The 22716-nt window shown below is 57.8% G+C and overlaps 1 protein-coding gene across 6 annotated transcripts in view; it reads right to left on the minus strand.

The window, feature by feature from the left end:
- Window positions 1-418: 418 nt before the first annotated feature.
- Window positions 419-22716, minus strand: part of ARAP3 (ArfGAP with RhoGAP domain, ankyrin repeat and PH domain 3) — a 61151-nt gene continuing 38853 nt past the window's right edge. For 3 of the 6 annotated variants that reach the window (XM_037907328.2, XM_043553015.1, XM_043553017.1), the window contains 17 exons: window positions 22129-22327; window positions 21752-21815; window positions 19814-19977; window positions 19006-19218; window positions 18500-18605; window positions 17345-17489; window positions 17195-17263; window positions 15915-15989; window positions 13430-13544; window positions 12595-12723; window positions 11657-11790; window positions 10995-11077; window positions 10530-10565; window positions 8629-8692; window positions 8397-8534; window positions 6722-6760; window positions 419-4874 (listed from right to left, as the gene is read on the minus strand). In XM_037907328.2, coding sequence (XP_037763256.1) covers window positions 4260-4874; window positions 6722-6760; window positions 8397-8534; window positions 8629-8692; window positions 10530-10565; window positions 10995-11077; window positions 11657-11790; window positions 12595-12723; window positions 13430-13544; window positions 15915-15989; window positions 17195-17263; window positions 17345-17489; window positions 18500-18605; window positions 19006-19218; window positions 19814-19977; window positions 21752-21815; window positions 22129-22327 — 2388 coding nt within the window. In that variant the 3' untranslated portion in view covers window positions 419-4259. The other 3 variants (XM_043553016.1, XM_037907329.2, XR_006292741.1) reach the window with 3 other exon arrangements.

The raw sequence follows: 22716 nt of genomic DNA on the forward strand, positions 1-22716 counted from the left end.
CGGCTTAACGCTCAGGGCCAAGTCAGGCTCCTAACCACACAGACAGACACGGTGCTGAGTGCCCACAGCTCAGGCCTTGGCAGCAGGGCTATTGGGGAACACAATGCCTGGGCAGCCCACAGCTCATACCTCCCCCAGCGCAGTCTGTGGTGAGCGCTGGTGCCAGGCAAACACCCCCAACCCTCTGCTGCTCACCACATGTGGGCCCCAGTGCCCTTCTGGCTCCCACACCCCCCGCTCCCTCCCAGCTCACCACACACCCTGGCGCCCATGCACCAGTCACAGCCTTCCAGCTGCCTCTGCCTGTCATGCCTCACAGCTTGGCCCAGGCCCATGTTGTGCAGCTCAGCCCATGTTGTGGCTCACATGCCCTGGTCACGCCTGTGCTGCTCAGCTCCCATTAGTCGAACGCTCTGGCTGCAAAAAGAGTTTTTATTTGCACTGCAGGTGTAGGGAATGAGTATAAATATCCAGGAACAGGACCTGGGGGTCCATCCTCCAGCCTGGTCCTGCCCCGGGCAGCATGTACACAGTCTATACTGACACTATAGACACATGCAGAGTTGTGCTGGGCCATGGCATAGCACAGGTCAGCAGGGAGGACTCTTCACTGCCTGGCTGCTCTCTCACCTTGGCTACTGCCCCTAATTCCTCCTCGAGCCCCTCTTCTCAGAAGAGGTGATACCAATCAGCTCTGTGTTCTTGGGGAACCAGGGTGCAGTATCCAGCCTGTCTGACTCATGAAAGACACCCCCACACACCAGTCTCTGCTTGAACCAAAACCGATCAGAGAAAAGGCTTACAGAGAGCAGTGAAAGGCATTGGGAGACACACCCAGACCCCTCCTGACAAGGGTGACAAGATTAAGACATCTCCATTAGCATTCAAAATAAAGAACAGGGACAACACCCCTAGCCTCATCTGCATGAAAGATGGAACAGGGAGACATCCCCATTTGCATACAGAATGGAGAACAGAGAACCACACTGAACTCTGGGACCAGAAAAGCAGGGAAGCACTGCATCATGGGGGAATCTCTGCTCCAGATATTAATGAACCTATGCCTGCACACACCCAGCTCAGCAGTTATCAGACCAATTCTAGTAATGAATCCTTGATTGATATCCAAAATACTGAAGCAGCCTAGCTGCACTGTGAGCTCCCTGGAAGAAAACACCACCCATAGCCAAGAGTGATCAGCTCCTATTATCTAGCCTAAAGAAAACCCTTGCGTCATCAGTTTACCCATAAACAAATCTAGTGTTCTCCCTTGAACCATTGTATTTTCTCTACAAAAACCCTTACCTATGCCCAAGTAAGTGTTCTGATGCATGGACCCAAACTCTGTATCAGTTTCACTGGGATTCCATCCCCTGACTGATCGTGCTGGGGGCTCTGCCTATCTCCAGCACTCAGGACCCTGAGCTACCACCATCACCTGGGAACCCCGACCAGTTAAAGCTCTGTGGAGTGGGTGTGGTCCCTCCCTCCCTTCTCTCTGTTTCCTTTTCTACCTCAGGTATTAACCTTTAATAATGTAACTGTTATGTTGGTTTAGGTTCTCCTTGTGTAGTTATCACTATTATTCAATAAATAACTTTTATGGTTAAGTTGGTTGCTTCTCTCTCTTTCTCTCTGAACTTTACTCTTGTGTTTTTAGCTTCCCCCATTTACTCTGCAGCAACACTTGTTTTACCTAAAGATCCCTGCAGTGCCCAAAATACTGTGAGGTTTGCTCATCAAGTGGGTTACTACCAGTACAATTGTGATGTGAAAGTAGGGACAGAGACATGTTAAACCTGTGGCACATAAGGGTGGCACCTGAAAGTGCTGCTTTGCCCAGCCTATTGAGACCAGGGGCACATAAGGATGACAGCTTGAAAGTGCTGCTTGACCCAGCCCATTGAGTACAGGGACATGTAAGGGGGTCAGCTTGAGAGTGCTGATTGACCCGGTCCGCTCAGACTTGCTCTGTTAGTCTGGGTGTGTGTGCATGCGTGTTCATCTGGTTCTAGGGCTAGAAGAACCCAGTCCTGGGGAACCTAGGTTCTGTAGGATAGCTGCATTGGAAGGGGACTTGCAGAAGGAAGGAGTAGAGCTCCATATGAACACACAAGTGACATAAGCAGTACATTAATAGAATTACAGAATCCCCTCCCCCGAAGAGTAACCCTAATAAATGAGCCTACCCCAAAGTAATGGGCACATCTGGTAACAGAGGCCCCAACGCTGCTGGGCCCTTCCGAGGAGCACTGCCTCCACCCGCCAGACCTGGGCTCTAGCTACGCAGCAAGAATTGGGATCTTCTTTCATCTCCCCTCCAGTTCTGGACCCCTCATACCAGGGGAGGTCAATCCCTCAGTGCAGGAAACTACATGACACGTAGGCATCACGCACATGGGAACCATAAACAGCCATCGCACACCTCCCACACAGCCAGCACAGGTATTGTGCACACTCGAACCACACACAACCATTGCACACCTGCCGCACAGTGGGCACATGCACTGTGCCACAGGAACCACACACAGTCATTGCACACGTCCTGCACAGCCGGCACAGGCACTGTGCCACAGGAACCACACACAGCCACCGCACACACCTCCCACGCAGATGTAATACACACTGGAGCCACCCAGACAGAAAGACACACACACCTCCCACGCAGACACCCAGGCACAATACAAGTCTGCAAAAATTCGCCTCGTTCCTGTAATTTAGTTTCTGCTTTTCCCTTCTCAGTGACTTCCCTTTGCTTTGCAGAGCTGGGCTCAGGCACAATCTCCTCCTCCCGCCTCAGTTGCCCTGCCCGTGACCCAGGGCAGACTCCAGTCCCGTGCCCTCCTGTGGGGGTATCGGAGCCGGCATGTCCCCCTGCGGTGGGTGCAGTGCTCTGGTGGCAGACACTGCTCTGACTCAGTGCTCAAGGGGCAGAGCTGACTTCTGTATCCCACTAACAAGCACCTGGAGATGTCCCCCTTGCTGCCTTTAGCTGACACCACCTGGCCTAGGCAGGAGAGCTGGAGGAACCCTGGGAGGGCAGTTTGTGATGTTATTGACACAAACTGTGACCGTGTAGACCATTGTTGCAACCAAGATCCTGATATTGTACATGATATGGCACCAAATATTGTATAAAGGTTGTCGAGTGAGGTGTCTATGTCCAGGTTATGATTTGCTGGTTATGATTACGCTGTCTGTATGCGTGTATCATTTTTGTAGTTCAAGTTATAAGTATATGGACTTTGGGAGATGCTAATCCACATCTGAGCTTTCCTGGGAACGTTCAAACTAACGTGTAAGCAATGGCATCAGCCTGCAAACTGAGTCATGCATGGACATGTGACTTGCCCATGTGACTCCAGACTCCATCTTGCTGCTGTGATTTTCCACAGTAAAAACAAAGGGGTGTCCTTCCACGGGCAGAGAATATAAAAGGCCCTGAAAACCTCTCCATCTTCTCTTCAGTCCTGCTTCTGACCTCTGGAGGAACCTTGCTACAAACCAAAGCTCTGAACAAAGGACTGAATGACCCATCCCAGCTGTGGATGCACTCCAGAGACTTGATTTGAACCTGCAGTTTATTCCATCACGGCTACAAGCCTGACTCAAGAACTTTGCCATGACTGTATGTAATTGATTTCATTTAACTAATTCTAGCTCTCATCTATATCTTTTTCCTTTTATAAATAAACCTTTAGATTTTAGATTCTAAAGGACCGGCAACAGCGTGATTTGTGGGTAAGATCTGATTTGTATATTGACAGGGGTCTGGGGCTTGGTCTTTTGGAATCGACAGAACCTTTTTTCTTTTACTGGGGTACTGGTTTTCATAACCATTCATCCCTATAACGAGTGGCACTGGTGGTGATACTGGGAAACTGGAGTGTCTAAGGGAATTGCTTGTGTGACTTGTGGTTAGCCAGTGGGGTAAAACCAAAGTCCTCTCTGTCTGGCTGGTTTGGTGTGCCTTAAAAGTGGAGAAACCCCAGCCTTGGGCTGTAACTGCCCTGCTCTAAGCAGTTTGTCCTGAATTGGTACTCTCAGCAGTGTCCCACGAAAGGCAGCATCGTTACACAGGGCTGGAGGCTTGAATGCTGTGTCCCATCCCGGGGTGGCTCGCTCGGCTCCTCAGGGTTGGGGGAGGCGGGGGCACAGCAGTCAGCCCTGGGAATACCAGGTGGGGAGTGAGGCAGGAGTGTCCAGAGAGGGCTCAGGTATCACAGGATGGAATCTGTGGCTGTCCCTGACACGCAAGGTCACGTGACCTGCTGCTCAGGCCCGTCTGCCTGGCACTCGTTCTTCTTGAGGATGATGCTGCTGAGTTCCTGCATGAGTTTCTCATTCATGGGTGATGGCAGCTGGGCACTCCTCTTCCTGGCACCATCCTGCAGGGGCTCGGGGCTGGGAGACAGCTCCAGGGGAAGGGGCAGCAGCGCAGCGTGCTGGTTCCGAGTCCAGTTCTGCTCCCTCCCCACAGCAGGCAGCGTGCGGGGCAGCTCCATGTTTCTCTCGAGCGAGGCTGTTTGGGTGGCTCTGAGCCCAGGGGACCTGTCCCACTCCGGGGCCTTTTCAGGCTCCAGGGTCAGGCCCCTTTCAAGGGAAAGTGACTTGGTGAAGTGGGCACCAGACCCTCTCTGCTCTGGGCTGATGGGCTGGGCGGAGTGAAGTGCTGGGGGCGCAGGCTGCTCTGGGAACAGGACCGGCTTCTTGGATCTGTCCACGGCGGGCACCTGGGAGAGCTCGGCCAGGAGGCCTCCGTCCAGCCCCAGCGGGGCCAGCACTGGGAAGTCGCCCACCTCCTCGTAGACAGGCTCCGTGTCCGCTGCCTCCTCCTGCTGCTCCTCTACCGAGTCCTGGTGCAGCTTCATGGGCTGAGCAAGGGCCAAGGGGAGACAGGGGAGAGGGCTGGGAAGCGTGCCCCATGCTTCCTGGGCGAGTCCCCTGCAGTACCCAGCCCTGCCCCAGGGCCAAGCAGCAGGGGGCCCAGACCCAGGGAACACTGCGCAGGACTGATCCCTTCCCACACGGGCTGGGGGGCAGAGAGAGAGGGCAAGTACCTACAGACCCTCACTGCGCACCAAGCACAGGAGCAGCAGGTGCTGCCAGGGAGCGGGGGCAGGGCCTTTCTGGAATGTCTGCCAGCGGGGGGGCAGGAGGGAGGTGTGAGCCCCCGGTTGCTGCCCCTGCTTCAGGGGGAGCTGCTGGGTCCAAGTGGCTCCTGTGCCTGACTCATATCAGGGGGTCTAGCCTCCCCCAGGCCTGGGCTGGCCCTAGGCAGGAGGGGCTTCTGCTGCCACTCTGGGGCCTTCTCAGCCACCAGCTTTGCCTGAGACAAGGCTGGGAGCAGCCATGGGCTAGGACAAAGGGTGTGCCAGCTGCATCCCAGACAGCCTCCTCCTCTGCCCTGCCTGACACCACCCTCAGTGCCTGCCCAGCCAGACTTTGCCTGGGTGAAAGGGGTCCGTGGCCATGCACCCAGAGCAGGGCCTAGACCAAGCCTGAGCTGGAGTGATCAGCTGGATGGATAGATTCTGTCCCTGACCTAGGCCCACTGGCTGAGAGTGCTCGTGTTTGTACCCACAGTTGGAGCTGTGCCACCAGGGGCAGCGACCCCAGAGCAGGGGGCAGGATGACAGCAGCCCAGGAACCTGGGGTACAATACGCAGGATGTGCAAGCTAATGCTACCCCTCCCCCCTCCCAGCATGGCTGCTGTCCCCCACTGGCCCAGCTTGTTCCCTGGGCTGGCTTTCAAGGCAGAGGCAGCTGGCAGAGCTTCTGCATCACAGCTCGTGGCATGGCACAGACCCTATTCAGCACCAATTGGAGCCATTCTGAGTGCCAGGCCCTGCCTCTCCCAGCCCAGCTCGGCCACGCTGCCTCCACCCCCCAGCTCCTTCCCAACTTGTCGGGAGACTCCAGTGTGTGGTCGAGACAGAGCACAAAGCCATGCAGAACCAGCCCCCCCACGCCAGCTCTAGCCACCCGCCATGCTCCTTCCACACGCGCTCAGACTCCCCTGGCAGCCCTGGGCTGGCAAGATGGGGCCGGCTGACTCCAAACACATGGGGGGAAAGGGGGATGAAAACAGTCCTTTCCTGCTGACACCCCAGATGTGCCCTTGGGGCAACCTGACCTGAGCAGTGACATCACAGCACAGAGCACCTGTGGGGCTCTCAGCAACAGCAGGGAGTGTTGGAACGATGTTAACACCTGCCTGGCGCTCGCTGGATGGGGCTGCATCGCCCATCTCTGGGCTGGGATGCGGCAGCTGTTGGACAGCACATGGTAACAGCCATTTGGGGCAGCAAAGAAAGGGGACTCCCATGCCCAACTGAAGAAGCAGAGGAATCTAGGGAAACCAAGTGGACTGACCCAGATTCGAATTTGGCCAGGACACCAAAACTTGAGAGAAAGGGCCTGGGATCTCTAAGGAGTGCAAGTGGCTAGGATCTCTGCTTCCCAGTCCATGCTCCTCAGAGCTAGGTTCCCAGCCCATGCACAGCCTCCGGGCATGGCACTGCACTGGCCATGCCTGGGTCGGCACTGCCAGGAAAGCAGATTGCCCATGGGGTGTAAGCTGAGCCCCTGGAGTGCAATGGAAGTGCTGTGACTGCAGCTAATCCAGAGCTCCCCGGGCTACCCTGGACATGGCACAGCACAGCAAGGCACAAAGCAAGGCACCCTGCGGAAACATGCAGCCCACATGCAGATACTTACAAAGAACATAGACAAAGTCCTTCGCGTATGCAGGCGGCGCTAGAAACAGAGGGAGACGGGGAGAGTAAGCAACTGCCAGTGCAGAGGGGTTGGGCTGCAGGAAAGGGGAAAGCAAACCCCTCACGTGGGGCCAGGCAGGACACACTGCTACGCACAGGGGTGCACGGCTCACTGTGCAGCAGGGCTGGGACCTCTGCACAGACACAGCCTCACCCACAGGCACAGACACAGCCCTGGGGGCAGTCCCCCCTGCAGACACAGCCCTGCAGGCAGCCCCCGCAGAAGCGCCCCCAACCACAGACCTGGCCCCCACTCACTCTATCCCCCCGTCCCTCTGTCGCTCGCTCTCCCCACCCTCATTCTCTTGCTCGTTTTCACCGGGCTGGCTCAGGGGGTTGGGGTGCGGGAGGACATGAGGGCTCCAGCTGGGGGTATGGGCTCTGGGGTGGGGCCAGAAATGAGGAGTTCTGGGTGCAAGAGGGGGCTCGAGGCTGAGGCAGTGGGTTGGAATGCAAGAGGGGGTGAGGGCTCCGGTGTGGGGCCAGGGATGAGGGATTTGGGGTGCAGGACGGGGCTCCCGGATGGCGGGTGGAGCCGGATGGGAGGTGGAGCCGAGGGGGTTCAGAGTACGGGAGGGGGCTCTGAGTGAGGCAGGGGGTTGGGGTGTGGGAGGAGGTACGGGCTCTGGGCTGGGGGTGTGGGTTCTGGGGTGGGGCCAGAAATGAGGGGCTCAGGGTGTGGGAGGGTGCTTCAGGCTGGGGCAGGGGGTTGGAGAGCAGAGGGGGGTTGAGGGCTCTGGCTGCGGATGTGGGCTCTGGGGGGGAGGGGCTGGGGATGAGAGGTTTGGGGTGCAGGAGGGTGCTCCGGGCTGTGACTAAGGGGTTTGGTGTGCGGGGTGGGGAGTGAGGGCTCCGGTGTGCGGGGTGGGGAGTGAGGGCTCCAGCTGGGGGTGTAGGTTCGGGGGCAGGGCTGGAGATGAGGGGAAGAGGGGGAACAGGGCTGGGGTTGGGGCAGGGGGTTGGGGCCTGGGACGGGGTCAGGGGTGCAGGCTCCAGGCAGCGCTTACCTCAAGCAGCTCCCGGAAGCAGCAGCATGACCCCTGTCCCACTTCTACATGGAGGTGTGGCCAGGCAGAGGGGGACACAGGGGGGACATGCTGGCTACTTCCCAGGAGCTGCATGGCGTGGACGCTAGCAGGGAGCCTGCCAGCCCCGCTGTGCAGCGCCACCAACCGGACAGTCAACGGCCCGGTCAGCAGTGCTGATCGGAGTCACCTGGATCCCTTTTTGACTGGGCGTTCTGGTCGAAAACCAGATACCTGGTCACCATAGCCGCCCTCCCCCCAAAGATGCGGCCTCGCAGGCAGCCCCCCCCACCCTCTGCGAAGACGTGGCCCCACCCACAGACGCAGACTCGCCGATAGCAACCCCCCCACGCAGATGCGGCCCCGTCTGCAAACACAGCCCCACCCACATCCTGTCCAGCCTCAGCCCCACTCACACCCAGATCACCCCCTGTCCAGCCCAGCCCAGCTCTCACACCCGCAGCACAGAGAGGCAGCCCTGCACGACGGACACAGACTGCAGCACCCCTGCATGTTTCACTGGTTCTCCCCTGAGGCTGTCTGGAGCTGGGTGGGGGTGTTTGGAGGTGGCGGGTGCTGGCGCTCCCTTACCAGGGTCTGGTTGGCAGAGAGCATGGTGGCATCTGTATTGTCTCCCCGCAGAGGGATCAGGGGCATGGTGCCAAACTTCTGCTTGGTGAGGTCAGAGGAGGAGCGCCGCCGCATGATCACTGGGCGCAGGTCGTCGTGCTGCATGAGAGTGCCAACAAGTCACTGCTTGCTGTTCCCAGCCCCCACCCTGTCCTAGGCCCGCTGCATGCCTGGCACACCGGCTCTCACCCACCTGAGCCTTCAGAATGCTTGTGGTCCAGTCCCACAGCTCGGCCTGCCCCGTGCACGCCAGGTACCTGCAGAGCCAGAGGAGACACTGGCTGGATATTGGGGACCTGGCACCTGCTGCTACCCACAGAGAGAGGTGCTACCCCAGGGCAGCTCGCTGTGATGGCATCAGCCAGCTGCAGGGCTCTGCCCGCCTGGCTCTCAGCTCCCCCAGGGGCTGCCTGAAGATGGGAAGTTCCTCACACAGGGGCCGGGGGCTGGGAGCCCAGCAGGGATCAGCTCACCCCACAGCCCGGGGATCTCTAACTAGCACCAATGCCAGCACCGCCTCCCTTTAGTGCTGAGAACTTTGTGCACAGTCACAATCCCCAGTGTTGTGGCTCCCCCAGTGCACGGCGCGGGCATGTGAGGGGAGACAGCTGGCAGCCCAGCCCTGCCCCCCAGACTCTCTGGCTGTGGGGAAGTTACCATTCTCAGCCTTCATGCTGCACAGCCACAGGGGTCACATGCACTGAAGGGGAAAGAAAAAGGAAGTGGCTTGGCTGGTGTCACACAGCCTGCTTGTATCATCCCTAACAGTACTGCCAGCTACCAGCCCCGAGCTGGACCGGGCCGCTGGGACTGCTGGCTGCTCAGCACCGCTCCAGCAGAGCACAGGGGCAGGGACAGCGCTCTGGGGGCTGGCAGTAGGGGCAAGGGGTGCACAGCTGACGCAGGGATACCGTGTAGAGCAGTGTGCGATGCAATGAGCTCATGGAGGTAGTGGGAACATGCCATCAGGACCACGCGCCCTGGCAGGCTCACTGGGTGGGGACCCAGACTGTGAGAAAGGACCAGGGGATGGACAAGCATCTGGCCCCTCACAGGGGATGGGCTGGGGCCAGCAGACTCTAGACTGCAACCGGGGGTGCGGGAGGCCACGTGCTGGGCGCTCTTAAAGATGCAGTGCATGGCGGGCCCTAGAGCCCCAGAGCAAGTCTGGACAGTCTGGAAAAATCAAGTGGTGAAATTAAGCAGTGAATTCAGGGGCAGAGGCCGGTGCACACACGTGTGTATGCAGCACAGGGAGCAGGGGCCAGTGGGGAGAGTGGAGGGCAGGGAGCAGGCAGTGTCCATGCTGCTGATGCTCTGCAGTCTGTGCCCCCAGGATGGGCAGCTAGTGGCTCTGGCAGAACCTGGCTGCCCATGCAGTCAGTTAGGGCTTGCTTATTTCCAGGCTCAGTAGGTGTGCTGAAGGCCCCTTGCCCTGCTGAGGCCAGGGAAATCAGCAAACAGAGGGTGTGAGTGCACGCATACACACAAACAAAAGATGTCTGCGCACACAAGCAGGGGTTGTGCACACACATAGACACACACAAGGCATCACACACAAAGGATGTATGTGCATACAGAGCACATGTGCACAGGGCACATGTGCAAAGGATGCACACACTGCACTTGCACACAGGGTACACGCACAGAGGGCACGTGCGCACGCGCACACACACACACGTGCAGGTGCACCAGAAATTTTGAAGCAGAGACACAATTTGCTTTCCCATTTTCGGGGGTCTATGCAGCTTCCCTGCCAAGGTCCCTCTGCTTCCACTCCATCAGCTGGGGCTGCCAGCCCAGCCTGCGGCCTCAATAACCACTGGGGCCTGATGAGAGCCAGACACTCCCACTGCCGCACCCTCTAAGTGCCCAAGCCCGGCCTGTGCTGTGACTCCATGTCACTGCGCCCCTGCCTGGGTGCTCTCAGCTTCCAGCTCCCCAAGTCAGGTTCCTGACCCCTACTTGCCAGGGCTGGGGGAAGGGGGATCCCGATGGCCTGACTAGAGCTGGGGATGCCGAGCAGCAGGCCATGGCTACAGGGACCCTGGCGTCCTGCGTCCCTGGGGCGAGGGGACCCCACGAGATACTCACAGCTGCTGCTTGTCCAGGATCAGAGTGAATCCCCACCTAGAGCAGAGGGACACAAGGCACAGTCAGGCCAGGGCAGGCACTAGAGCCAGAGCTCAGTTGGGGGGCGGGGTTTGAACTGGGGGTTGCAGTATCTGAGCTGGGGCAGACTGGCAGGTCCCTACCAGGTTGGTTCTGGAGCTGAGGCTTGGGGCTGGGACACTGCAACTGGGCGATGGGATTAGAGCTCACCTAGCACAAGGGGGGTTGAATCAGAGCTCCACCTGGTGGAGGTCACGCCCTGAGCTGTAGGACAAGTCTGGGGTAGGGTTAGGGGTAGCGCCAGGCAAACGGGGCCAGGAAGTGGGGGTGCTGGCAGAGGCTAGGCACAGTGCTGGGGCCGGCTCTGGGCAGAGGGTGCGGGGAGGTTACCGTCAGGGCAGGTGTTACCGCTCAAAAGGCTCCTGCACCCCGGAGCCCAACTCTTACTGGGACGGCGGCTTCAGCTTCTTCCGAATCCCCATGTAAACCTTGGCCATGTCGAGGGGCCACTCCCGCTCCGGCCGGGCACTCTGGGAAGCGAGAGCCAGACAGACAATCAGCCCTGCCCATGGACACTCCCCATCCCCCCAGCCCTGCCCTGCCCTCCCCTCCCCTGGCCCCACCCTGCCCTCCCCTTTCTGCCGGCTCCCCTCCCCCAGCCCTGCACTCCACTCTCTGCCAGCACCCCTCCCACACTAGCCCAGCCCTTCCGGCCTTGCTGGCACCCCTCTCTTCCTCTCTCTGAGGCCTCCTATCCGCACCTGCCCCAGGGATGTGACAGGGCTCCCCACCCTGCACAGAGGGAAAGGGCCCCAAGACTTGGGGTGTGTGAGGGGCACAGAGAGAATCCAGAACCTTCCCTTGATACGAGCTGGTCGAACGGCCGCCCCTCAGAGCCTGGTCTGGCAGCCCCTCCCCCTGGACTGCACGCCCCATTCCTGTGGCTGGAGGCAGGGCAGGCGTTGGCCTGGCTGCCCAATCTCTGGGAGAGCTTTCCACCACAGGAGAGGGGGGCCCTGATCCCAGGGGCCGTGGCAGGCCCCCTCCTAGCCCAGCACTGACCATGTGTCTGGGCTGCCCCGGAGGACCAGGTCTGGGTCCTGCTTTACCCTTTTCTCCTTCAGCAGCAGCAGCTTGTGATCCTGGATGACGAAGTATCGCTCCTGAAACTTGCAGCCCAGGAGTTTGGGGGGCTCCTCCCGACACTTCAGCACCCCACACTTGGGGCTCTTGCGCTTGGCACCTGCACGACAGGGGAGAACAAGGGGGTGAGGAATATCCTGGGCACCCAGAGAGAGGGCCTGGGCGGGGCAGGAGCAGGCTGGGGATGGGGATTAGGAGCGCAAGGCGTTGGGGGGGTGTCAGACAATAGTGGGGGGCAAACAGTAGGAGCGGGGGGGGGTGTCAGACAATAGGAGCAGAGGCTGGGGGAAGGGGGATCCCGAGGCCCTGGGATCAAGGCCCCCCTTGCCCTGGCTCTGTCCCCCTGGTTTCCCTGCGGGAGTCGCTGGTTCACAGCCCTGTCTGGCTCTGAGCGTCACTAACAGGACAAGTCTCTTTTCACCTCCAGGGTGTGAGGACTGGCCCAGCCTGAGGCCGTGGCAACACAGCTCACTCAGCGGCCTGTGCACTCCCAGCCTGCAACCTGCATCACACAACAGTCACGGACTGCCCCCCTGCAGGCAGCCTCAGCACAGGCCACAGACTGTGCAGGCCATGGGGACCAGCCAGTGCCACTGTTCTGGGTCCCATGGCTGGGCTGGGCCAGGCCAGGGCCAAGGGCCAGAGCCATGGGCAAGGAAGGGCCTGACAGAGGCCATGGGCAGGGGGATCTGTGGCCAAGCCGGGCTGGGGCCATGGTCAGGGGAAGCTGGGGCCGGGGCCAGAGCCGGACTGGGGCCATGGGCAGGGGGAGCTGGGACCAGGGCTGGACTGGAGCCATGGGCAGCAGGAGCTGGCCTTGCTGCGTGTGCTGCACCCTATTCTGCAGGAATGGCCATGGGCTCATGCAGGGCCTTGCAGCCCAGCCATGGCAGGTGGCGCTTACCTGTGAAGAGACAGCTGCCTTCTCCAATGGGAACCTTCCTCACCAACAGGTAGGCGGTACTGGGCTCAGGCAGCTTACACCACTGCAGAGCCTGCTCCAGGACCTTCTCCTTGGGGTGTAGGGGGCGCTCTAGGGAGAGGAAAGGAGGCCGTTTGCACCCCGGGCAGCAGAGGAACTGCCCTGGGCCCTGAGGCCAAGGAGGGTCCAGCTCCCACAGCAGGGCCAGGCCCACCACAGCTCAGACAGGGCCGGTGCTGCCCTGCTGTGCCAGGGCGCGGGGCTGTCAGAAGGCGTGGGCACCCCCTGCCTCCACAGCATCTGGGGCTGTGTAGGCAGGGAGAGGGGATCCAAAGTGTGAGCGCTGCATGGATGGAATGGTCCAATCTTCCTCCCCCCACAGCCCTATGGGCCTCCGCCCAGCATCCACCCCCAATGGTAAGCGACCACTCCCATTCCCATGGAGAAGTGCTGTCCCCATTCAGCCCCCACTCCAATGACGAAAGGCCATCCCCATCCCTCCCCGTCTTCACCACCACTCACCCAGCCCCTGCCCCCATGGTGAGGTGCCACCCCCGCTACTCACCTGGCCCCCCATCCTAATAGATAGATAACACTCCCGTCACCCAGCCAGCCCCCCAATGGAGAAGCACCCCTGTCACTCAGCCAGCCCCCACCCCCAATGGAGAGATACCCCCGTCACCCAGCCAACCCCCAGCCCTCCCAGTGGAGAAGCACCCCCATTACTCAGCTAGCCCCCGCTCCCCCAATGGAGAAATGCCCCTGTCACCCAGCCATCCCCCAGCCCCCACAGTGGAGAGGAGCCTCCGTCACTCACCCAGCTCCCCATTCTCCAGGGCCTCGAAGGTCAGCCAGATGTCCAGGCTCGCTGACACGTTGCGCATCTCCAGTACCTGATTGGTCAGCTCCTCCGCCGTCATGGTAGGCGACACCTATGGGGAGCGCAGAGATCAGCTCGTGCTCAGTCCCCCCCCAGGCCAAGGACTGGCCTGAGCCCTCTAGGCACCACCGAGTCTGTTGGCAGCAGGATGGGAATTAGCAAGAGAGTGGCGCGCCCAGGCGGACCCTGGACTTCAGAAAAGCAGACTTTGACTCCCTCAGGGAACTGATGGGCAGGATCCCCTGGGAGAATAACATGAGGGGGAAAGGAGTCCAGGAGAACTATCTGTATTTTAAAGAATCCTTATTGAGGTTGCAGGAACAAACCATCCCGATGTGTAGAAAGAATAGTAAATACGGCAGGTGACCAGCTTGGCTTAACAGTGAAATCCTCGCTGATCTTAAACACAAAAAAGAAGCTTACAAGAAGTGGAAGCTTGGACAAGTGACTAGGGAGGAGTATAAAAATATTGCTCAGGCATGCAGGAGTGAAATCAGGAAGGCCAAATCACACTTGGAGTTGCAGCTTGTTAAGGGTAACAAGAAGGGTTTCTACAGGGTATGTTAGCAACAAGAAGGTGGTCAGGGAAAGTGTGGGACCCTTACTGAATGGGGGAGGAAACCTAGTGACAGAGGATGTGGAAAAAGCAAATGTACTCAATGCTTTTTTTGCCTCTGTCTTCACGAACAAAGTCAGCTCCCAGACTACTGCACTAGGCAACACAGTATGGGGAGGAGGTGACCAGCCCTCTGTGGAGAAAGAAGTGGTTCAGGACTATTTAGAAAAACTGGACGAGCACAAGTCCATGGGGCTAGATGCGCTGCATCCGAGACTGCTAAAGGAGCTAGCGGATGTGAGTGCAGAGCCATTGGCCATTATCTTTGAAAACTCATAGCAATCGGGGGATATCTCAGATGACTGGAAAAAGGCTAATGTAGTGCCCATCTTTAAAAAAGGGAAGGAGGAGGATCCAGGGAACTACAGGCCAGTCAGCCTCACCTCAGTCCCTGGAAAAATCATGGAGCAAGTCCTCAAGGAATCAATTTTGAAGCACTCCAAGGAGAGGAAAGTGATCAGGAACAGCCAGCGTGGATTCATCAAGGGCAAGTCATGCCTGACTAATCTAATTGCCTTCTATGATGAGATAACTGGCTCTGTGGATGTGTTATTCCTTGACTTTCGCAAAGCTTTTGATACGGTCTCCCACAGTATTCTTGCCAGCAATTTAAAGAAGTATGGGCTGGATGAATGGACTATAAGGTGGATAGAAAGTTGGCTAGATCGTCTCAATGGGTCGTGATCAATGGCTCCATGTCTAGTTGGCAGCCAGTATCAAGCGGAATGCCACAAGGGTCAGTCCTGGGGCTGGTTTTGTTCAATATCGTCATTAATGATCTGGAGGATGGCGTGGATTGCACCCTCAGCAAGTTTGCAGGTGACACTAAACTGGGAGGAGTGGTAGATACGCTGGCGGGTAGGGATAGGATAGAGGGACCTAGACAAATTAGAGAATTGGGCCAAAAGAAATCTGATGAGGTTCAACAAGGACAAGTGCAGAGTCCTGCACTTAGGATGGAAGAATCCCATGCACCGCTACGGACTAGGGACCGAATGGCTAGGCAGCAGTTCTGCAGAAAAGGACCGACGGGTTACAGTGGACGGGAAACTGGATAGGAGTCAACAGTGTGCCCTTGTTGCCAAGAAGGCTAACAGCATTTTGGGCTATATAAGTATGAGCATTGCCAGCAGATTCGGCACTGGTGAGACCTCATCTGGAGAACTGTGTCCAGTTTTGGGCCCCACACGAGAAGAAGGATGTGGAAAAATTGGAAAGTGTCCAGCGGAGGGCAACAAAAATTATTAAGGGGCTGGAACCCATGACTTATGAGGAGAGGCTGAGGGAACTGGGATTATTTAGTCTGCAGAAGAGAAGAATCAGGGGGGTTTGATAGCTGCTTTCAACTACATGAAAGGGGGTTCCAAAGAGGATGGTCTAGACTGTTCTCAGTGGTAGCAGATGACAGAACAAGGAGCAATGGTCTCAAGTTGCAGCGGGGGAGGTATAGGTTGGATATTAGGACACACTATTTCACTAGGAGGGTGGTGAAGCACTGGAATGCGTTACCTAGGGAGGTGGTGGAATCTCCTTCCTTAGAGGTTTTTAAGGTCAGGCTTGACAAAGCCCTGGCTGGGATGATTTAGTTGGGGATTGGTCCTGCTTTGAGCAGGGGGTCGGACTAGATGACCTCCTGAGGTCCTTTCCAACCCTGATATTCTATGATTTTATGATCTCCGCACCCTGCAGGGCAGCTCCGGCTCCCTGAAGGTTCCCTCCCAGCGGACAGCGAGGCCGGGACACTGAGGGTGGGCGATGCAGCTGCCCTGCCTGAGCCATGGCTGCAGCCAAGACATACTCACTCACCTTCAGGGTGACACAGCAGTCGGGCAGCTTCTGCTCCAGGTAAACCTCAATGATGAGATCTCCAGCCTGTGAGAGCTGCGGGGAGAGATGGCAGAGGGTGGGCAAAGCCTGGGCGAAGTGCTGGACTGGGAGGCTGACATCGGTGCGGCTGAGCCAGCAGCTCTCAGCATCTGCCTGCAGGGAGCTGAGGAAGGGGCTGCTTGCGTCCAGAGTGGCTGCATGCTGTGACCGGTGCCGGGGGTGAGAAGGGTGGGGGTTACAGAGCAGGTTGGGGGGCCCCACCCAACTGGGAGAGGGACCAGGAGAGCGAGGGCCTGGGGCAGGGCAATGGGGGGAGGCAGGGCCCTTTCCTGTTCCTGGGGAGGCCTCGTAAGAAATTATCTCATTGCAGAGCGAACACAGGGCCCATTGCGTGGCTAAGGCAGCCCATGCTGGAGCTGGGATCCATGCAGGGACAGCAGGACTTGCAGCTAGGGCAGGGGTGGGCAAAATTTTTGGGCCAAGGGCCACATCTGGGTGGGGAAATTGTATGCAGGGCCGGGGCAGGGGGTGGGCATGTGGGAGGGAGTGCGGGGTGTGGGTGCAGTGCGCAGGAACGGGCTCAGGGCAAGGGATTGGGGCAGAGGAGGTGCGGGGTGTATGAGGGGACTCAGGGAAGGGGGTTGGGGTGAAGGAGGGGTGCAGAGTGCAGGATGGGTTTCAGGGCAGGGGTGTAGGAGGGGTGCAGACTGTGGGAGGGAGCTCAGGGCAGGGGGTTGGGTGAAGGAGGGGTGTGGGGTGCGACAGGGGGCTCAGGGCAGGGAGTTGGGCTGCAGGAGGGGTTCGGGCTCCAGCTTAAAGCGGCTTCAGGGTGGCAGCGGTGTGCACCGGGGCCAGGGCAGGCTCCCTGCATGCCTGCCCTGGCCCCATGCCACGCTGCTCCGGGAAGCAGCCCCCTCTCAGAAGCGGCCGGCATCACGTGGCAAGAGCAACGCACAGAGCCCTCTGCCCTCCCTCCTCCCCCGGGGCCGCAGGGACGTGGTGCCGGCCAATTCTGAGAGTGGCGCGGGGCCTGCGGCACCACAGGGGGCAATCCCATGGGTCGGATCCAAAGTCCTGAGGGGCCGGATCCGGCCTGCGGGCCATAGTTTGCCCACGCCTGAGCTAGGGGCCTGTGCTGGGCTGCTCTCCAGCTGTCTGCCTCCACCATGGAAGCTCACCGATGTCCATGGGCCCAGGCAGAGGCCGATGGACAAATCAGCAGGAGGATCCAAGATATGGGGAGTGCATGGAGCGAGTACCTGCACATCCCTCCAGGTGGTGATGAGGCTGTTCTCTAGATCCATCTGCGACACCTGGTCCTCGTCAATCTAGCGGGCAAGAGAAGGGACGTGAGGTGCAGGAGGGAGAGGAGACAGTGCTGGGGGAGGCAGGGCGAGTGGGGGGCTTACGTTGAAAATGCGGACGTAGTTGTCAATCAGGTCCTCCATCACCTTGACCTCATCCCCTTTGCCATCTGTCTGGAAAAGGCTGGGAGCAAAGAGCAGTGACAGGTTCTTGGTGTTCATCTGATTGAAGTCAGCACATTTCTGCACGCTGCAAGCCGGGGCAGAGAGAGAGAGAGAGAGAGAGAGAGAGAGAGAGAGAGTTCTGAGCATGTGCCCAGCAGCCCCAGCATGGGACGAGGCTGGGCTGTTCAGGACCAACCACCCAGCTGCTGGAGTCAGGCAGAACTTCTTGTTCTAAACCTTTTTCTAACTTCCATGAAAAAAAAAAAAGGTCACAGGGTTATGAAATTTTCCACTTTTCTCATCAAAACATAAAATTAAAAACTTTAATTTCAACACTTTGAATGTCAAGTGTTTGGCCTTTTGTTCCCCCTTTTGGTCACTGAATGCACTTGAACGTGCAATGGCCTCGGAGTGCATTTCCCCTACTTCCTCCAATTTCTCTCTGTGTTCATTGTAACATTTCCACCTTGAGAAAAGTCACATAGCAGCAAAGGGCAGAATTGACTGGTATCTGGCTGCTCCGTGATTCCTCTGGCATCAGGAAAGTTTTGAAAAGTTACAAAGTAATAAAAGGAAGATGGAAAGAAGATGAAAATGTGAATCCCCAACTGTGGGACATCCATCATTTTCTGGCAAAATGGAACCAGAAGATAACAACTAGGGAGAAAGGAGGAAAAAACCTCACGAAGATTACAGAATGCTAACCCTGTAAGCTGGTCTGTGCCGACCTCTGAGAAATGCAGACAAGTCACCTTCATTTGCACAGTTGCTTGCCATTTTTTGCTGCCAGAGGGAAGGCCCAGCCCCAGGCTTACTGCATAGTCCTCCCAGCCTTTCTATATGGCTCAGAGACAGGGGGGTGTCCCAGGGCCATTTGTCAAATATCCCTGGATCACCCCCCGCTGGCACTGGCCTCTCCGTATCCCCGGGGGACCCAGAGACCCTGAAGCTGAGTGGGAAGTGAAGGGGGCAGACAGTGGACACAGCATGTCTGGACTGAACCATGTCAGCTGGTGACGCCCCCGCGATTTCCTGGACCATGCTGTTCCCTGAAGAAGTGACATATGCACACTGCCCAAGGAGGGACAGACTGACCGGTAGAGGTGACCAATCAGAGCAGCCAGTGTCCTGCGGTTGAGGCGGGGCAGGCGGTTGATCAACTCCTTGTAGCGCTCCAGCCGTTGGGACTTCAGGGCTATTGCTGGAGGAAGCAGACCGTCACAAAGACAACACTGCGCAAAGGCACAACTACCATCACCAGGCATGAGCCGCTAGCCCCAGGCCATGCACGGACTGGCACGGAGCTGTGCCCCAACTTACCCACACTCACACCAATCACCCATCCCCTCGTGGGGCCAGTGCTCCAGGTCAGACTGGAATGATTCCCACCCTCTGTGCATTGGCGCAAATGATGGAGCCTGGGGCAGGGGAGAATGGGGCCCAGAGCGCCCCGCACCAGCGGAGCTCAGCACTGGGCTGGCCTAGGTCTGTTCCTGGCATGTGGTTGGTGGCAGGAGAAGGGGCATCAGGGTGAGAGGGAGCCCAAGGCAGAGAACAGCTGCTGCATGGTGAGGGTGGGGGGACAGCAAGGAGATGGGTACCCGAAGCCTCCTTCCACTGGGGGTGCAGCTCCGAGGTGAAGACAGGGTCCTCGAGCTCCCGGAAGAATCTCTTCAGCACGTCGGTCACATCCTCGATGAAGTTGTCACTGATGCGCAGCTTGACGTTGCGGGCATCCCTGCGGAACTGCTCCATCAGCACCTTGATCCGGGACTTGGCCCCATTCTTCCGGTAAATGCCTTCATGTCGCAGCCCTGCGGGCAGAGCAAGAGAGAGACCATGTCATGGGAGCCGCGTGCTAAAGGGGGAGCCCGGATCAGCACCACCAATGCAGGGGTGGCGCAGGTAGCGGACTAATGGGGAACCCAGAGTGTGCCCTCCCAGCTCTAGATCACTCAGTGTGTGTGTGCGGTGGTTGGGGGTGGTGTAAGCAGGTAGATCATAGAGTGCCCTCCAAGGCCCAGATCAGTGTGTGTGTGTGGGAACTCAGAGTGTACCTTTGCAGGCCCTGATCAGTGTGTGTAGCTCGGAGTGTATCCTCGCAGAGCCAGATCAGTGTGTTTGTGGGGGCCGGGGGTAGCTCAGAGCGTACCCTCACAGGCCCTGATCAGTGTGTGTGTGAGGGGGGGTAGGAAATGGGGGGAGGTAGATGGGAGTATGCCCTTGCAGCCTGCTCCCAGTGGGTGCCCCATACCAACTCGGGAGATGCCTGATGGACAAGTGGGCAGCTCTGCACTCCCCCCTGAGGCGATGCCACCTGCCTCACAGGAGAACGCGGCACAGGGCTCCTGGCAGCACTGCCAGTACCCAGCAGGAGGTGCCAGGCCATCCCTGAGCAGAGGGGCTCACCGTATTGGGTGATGAAGGCAATGCAGCTGTCCACGAGGATGGGGATGTCGCTCCTGCTGAGCTGCTGGTCGCGCAGGGCGTTGCCCCGTCCCCCTGCCGAGGCCTGGATGTCCGTGCACCATGCTGCAAAGTCCATCCGCGACACCCCCTGCAGGTAAAAGGTCCTGAGGACAGGTGTGATGTTATTAATATAACCTGTGACCACATAGATCATTGGTGCAACCACTGTTATATATTTGCAGCAAATATTGTACAAAGGTGTCTATGGAAAGATTATGATTTGCTAATTATGATTATGCTATCTGTATGTGTGTCTCATTTTTGTAGTTGAAGTTATGAATATTGGCTATGTACTTGTATATCAGTGTGTTTTGATTCTGAAGTAGCCTTAGTAAAGCATTTGTCCAGCTTCTTGAGAAAGGAATTTGCAAATTAAATGTCCAATCAAGAAACACTTAACTGATAATGGGCCTTGGAAGACTCCAATCCCCATAAAAAGTCTTCCTGGGGACGTTCAAGATAGCATGTGAGCAATGGCTGCCGCCTCTAAAGAACTGAGTCATACATGGATATGTGACTTGCCCATGTGACTCCAAACTCCATTTTGCTGTAATTTTTCACAGTAAGAACAAAGAGGTGTTCTTACACCTGGAAGAGACTAAAAAAGGCAGCTGCCTCATCTCCATCTTGTCTTCAATCCTGCTTCTTACCTCTGGAGGGCCTTTGCTACAAACTGAAGCTCTGAACAAAGGACTGAATGACCCATCCCAGTTGTGGATGTACTCCAGAGACTTGATTTGAACCTGCAGTTTATTCTATCACTGCTGCAAGCCTGAACCAAGAACTTTGCCATGACTGTATGTAATTGATTCCATTTAACCAATTCTAGCTCTCATCTATATTTCTTTCTTTTTATAAATAAACGTTTAGATTTTAGATTCTATAGGATTGGCAACAGCGTGATTTGTGGGTAAGATCTGATTTGTATATTGAGCTGGGTCTGGGGTTTGGTCCTTTGGGAGCGGGAGAACCTTTTTCCTTTTACTGAGGTATTGCTTTTCATAACCATTTGTCCCCATAACGAGTGGCACTGGTGGTGATACTGGGAAACTGGAGTGTCTAAGGGAACTGCTTGTGTGACTTGTGGTTAGCCAGTGGGGTAAAACCAAAGTCCTCTCCCTTTGGCTGGTTTGGTTTGCCTTGGTGTGCAAAGGAACCCCAGCCTTGGGCTGTAACTACCCTGCTTTAAGCAATTTGTCCTGAATTGGCACTCTCAGTTGGGTCCCACCAAAGCCAGCATCGTTACAACAGGGCAGAGAGCGGGAGGTGAAATATAGCTGGGGACACAGCACAGGGCCTGACTCCCACAGCTCCCCCAGCTCCCTTCCTGCCCCCAGCATGCCCCATTGCCCTGGTGCAGGCACGGGAGAGCCGGCTGGCCCAAGAGCCTGGCTCCTCCGCCAGACACAGACCTGTCCATAGGCACTGCCCCCACCCGAGCCTCAGGGGGCAGGGCAGACATTTAGGGGAGACCCGGGGGGCGTAGCTTGGAGCGTAGCCTCCTAGGCCCACATCAGCTAATCCCAGTGGGGTTAAGAGCAATGTGGGGAATTAGACAAAAGGAAAATCTAGGCTGAGTCTCAGGGTGCCCCCCGTGGTGACGGGCCCCACTGCGGGGCTGTTCAGCCTGCGCTGGCCCAGCAAACACAGCACTGCTCCCGTCCCGGGGCAAGGATTAGATCCTGCCCGCCCCCATGTGGGCTCAGGCAGACTCCTCTCCCCGAGCTGTGCCCAGACTCCGCTCCCTGGGAGTCCACTGACCAGGCTGTCTGTATGTTTATTCACCCCCAGGCTTAGTCTGTCCAGACCCTGGGCCAGTAACACCTCCTTGCAGGCAGGAGGTGCTGCCCATCTGTGTCATGTCCTGGCAGAGCTCACCTCCCCATCTCCACCAGGATCAGCACCTCCTTCTTCTCAGGAGTCTCAGTGAGGGGCACCACACCTGCACAGGAGCAAATGGAGACTTTAGACGCAAATCCCACCCAGGGGCCAGGGAGAGACCTTGGGAGCTGTGCTGGGCCCTCACTGGGCCCCCCAGGGCAGCTAGAAGGATCCCCGAAGCTTTACATACTGTGTACATGCAATCACTGACCCAGCACTGGAATGCAGCACCGCTGGGGTGGGGCATGGCTGGTAGTGAACAGCGCTCGGCCACACAGCACAGGGCTCACTGACCCAGCACCGCAATGCAGTCCCTCTGGGGTGGGGCACAGCTGCTGTTTCCCACAGTTGGGACGGGCAAAGGCTGTACTCACTGAGCTCCTGCAGCCTCCGGAGGTTGATGCTGTCCTCGGCTGCGCCCTCCTCCCCTGGGCAGAAGAACAGGTGGGCTTTTTGCAGAATGAAGAAGCCCTGCAGCCACTGCTCAGGACTGAGCATGGATCTGTAGTGCAACCGCCCCACTCTCTGGAACTCGTAGCCCAGCAGGCAGTGACAGCTGAGCGGTGTGAACCACTGCATGGGACGGAGAGACCGGTTAGATCCAGGCTGAGCGCAGGGTGAGGGCATCACAGAGGGCTGTACCCCAGGTTGGGTGGCTGCGGGTGGGGACAGGAACTGGGCGAAGGACTATGCCCTGCATTGTGGATGGAACCAGGCAGAACACTATACCCTGCGTGTGTGTGTATAAAGGGGCAGTGCCAGGGCGGAGGGCTATGCCCCATGTGGCAGGCAGGAGGGATGCTGATTGGATCCTGCACACACACCCCCGCCAGCAGCATGCCAATGTGGGGGAGGGTCTGTCATGCCAGGGAGATGAGGCAAGTTAGTGCTGCAGCTCTCAGCAGCTTCTTCCCAGCCTGGCCCATGGAAGAGGCTGGTACTGCTGGGCGCGGTGCCACACT

This window comes from Chelonia mydas, chromosome 8 (genome assembly GCF_015237465.2).
Source record: "Chelonia mydas isolate rCheMyd1 chromosome 8, rCheMyd1.pri.v2, whole genome shotgun sequence".
NCBI classification, from domain to species: Eukaryota; Metazoa; Chordata; order Testudines; family Cheloniidae; genus Chelonia; species Chelonia mydas.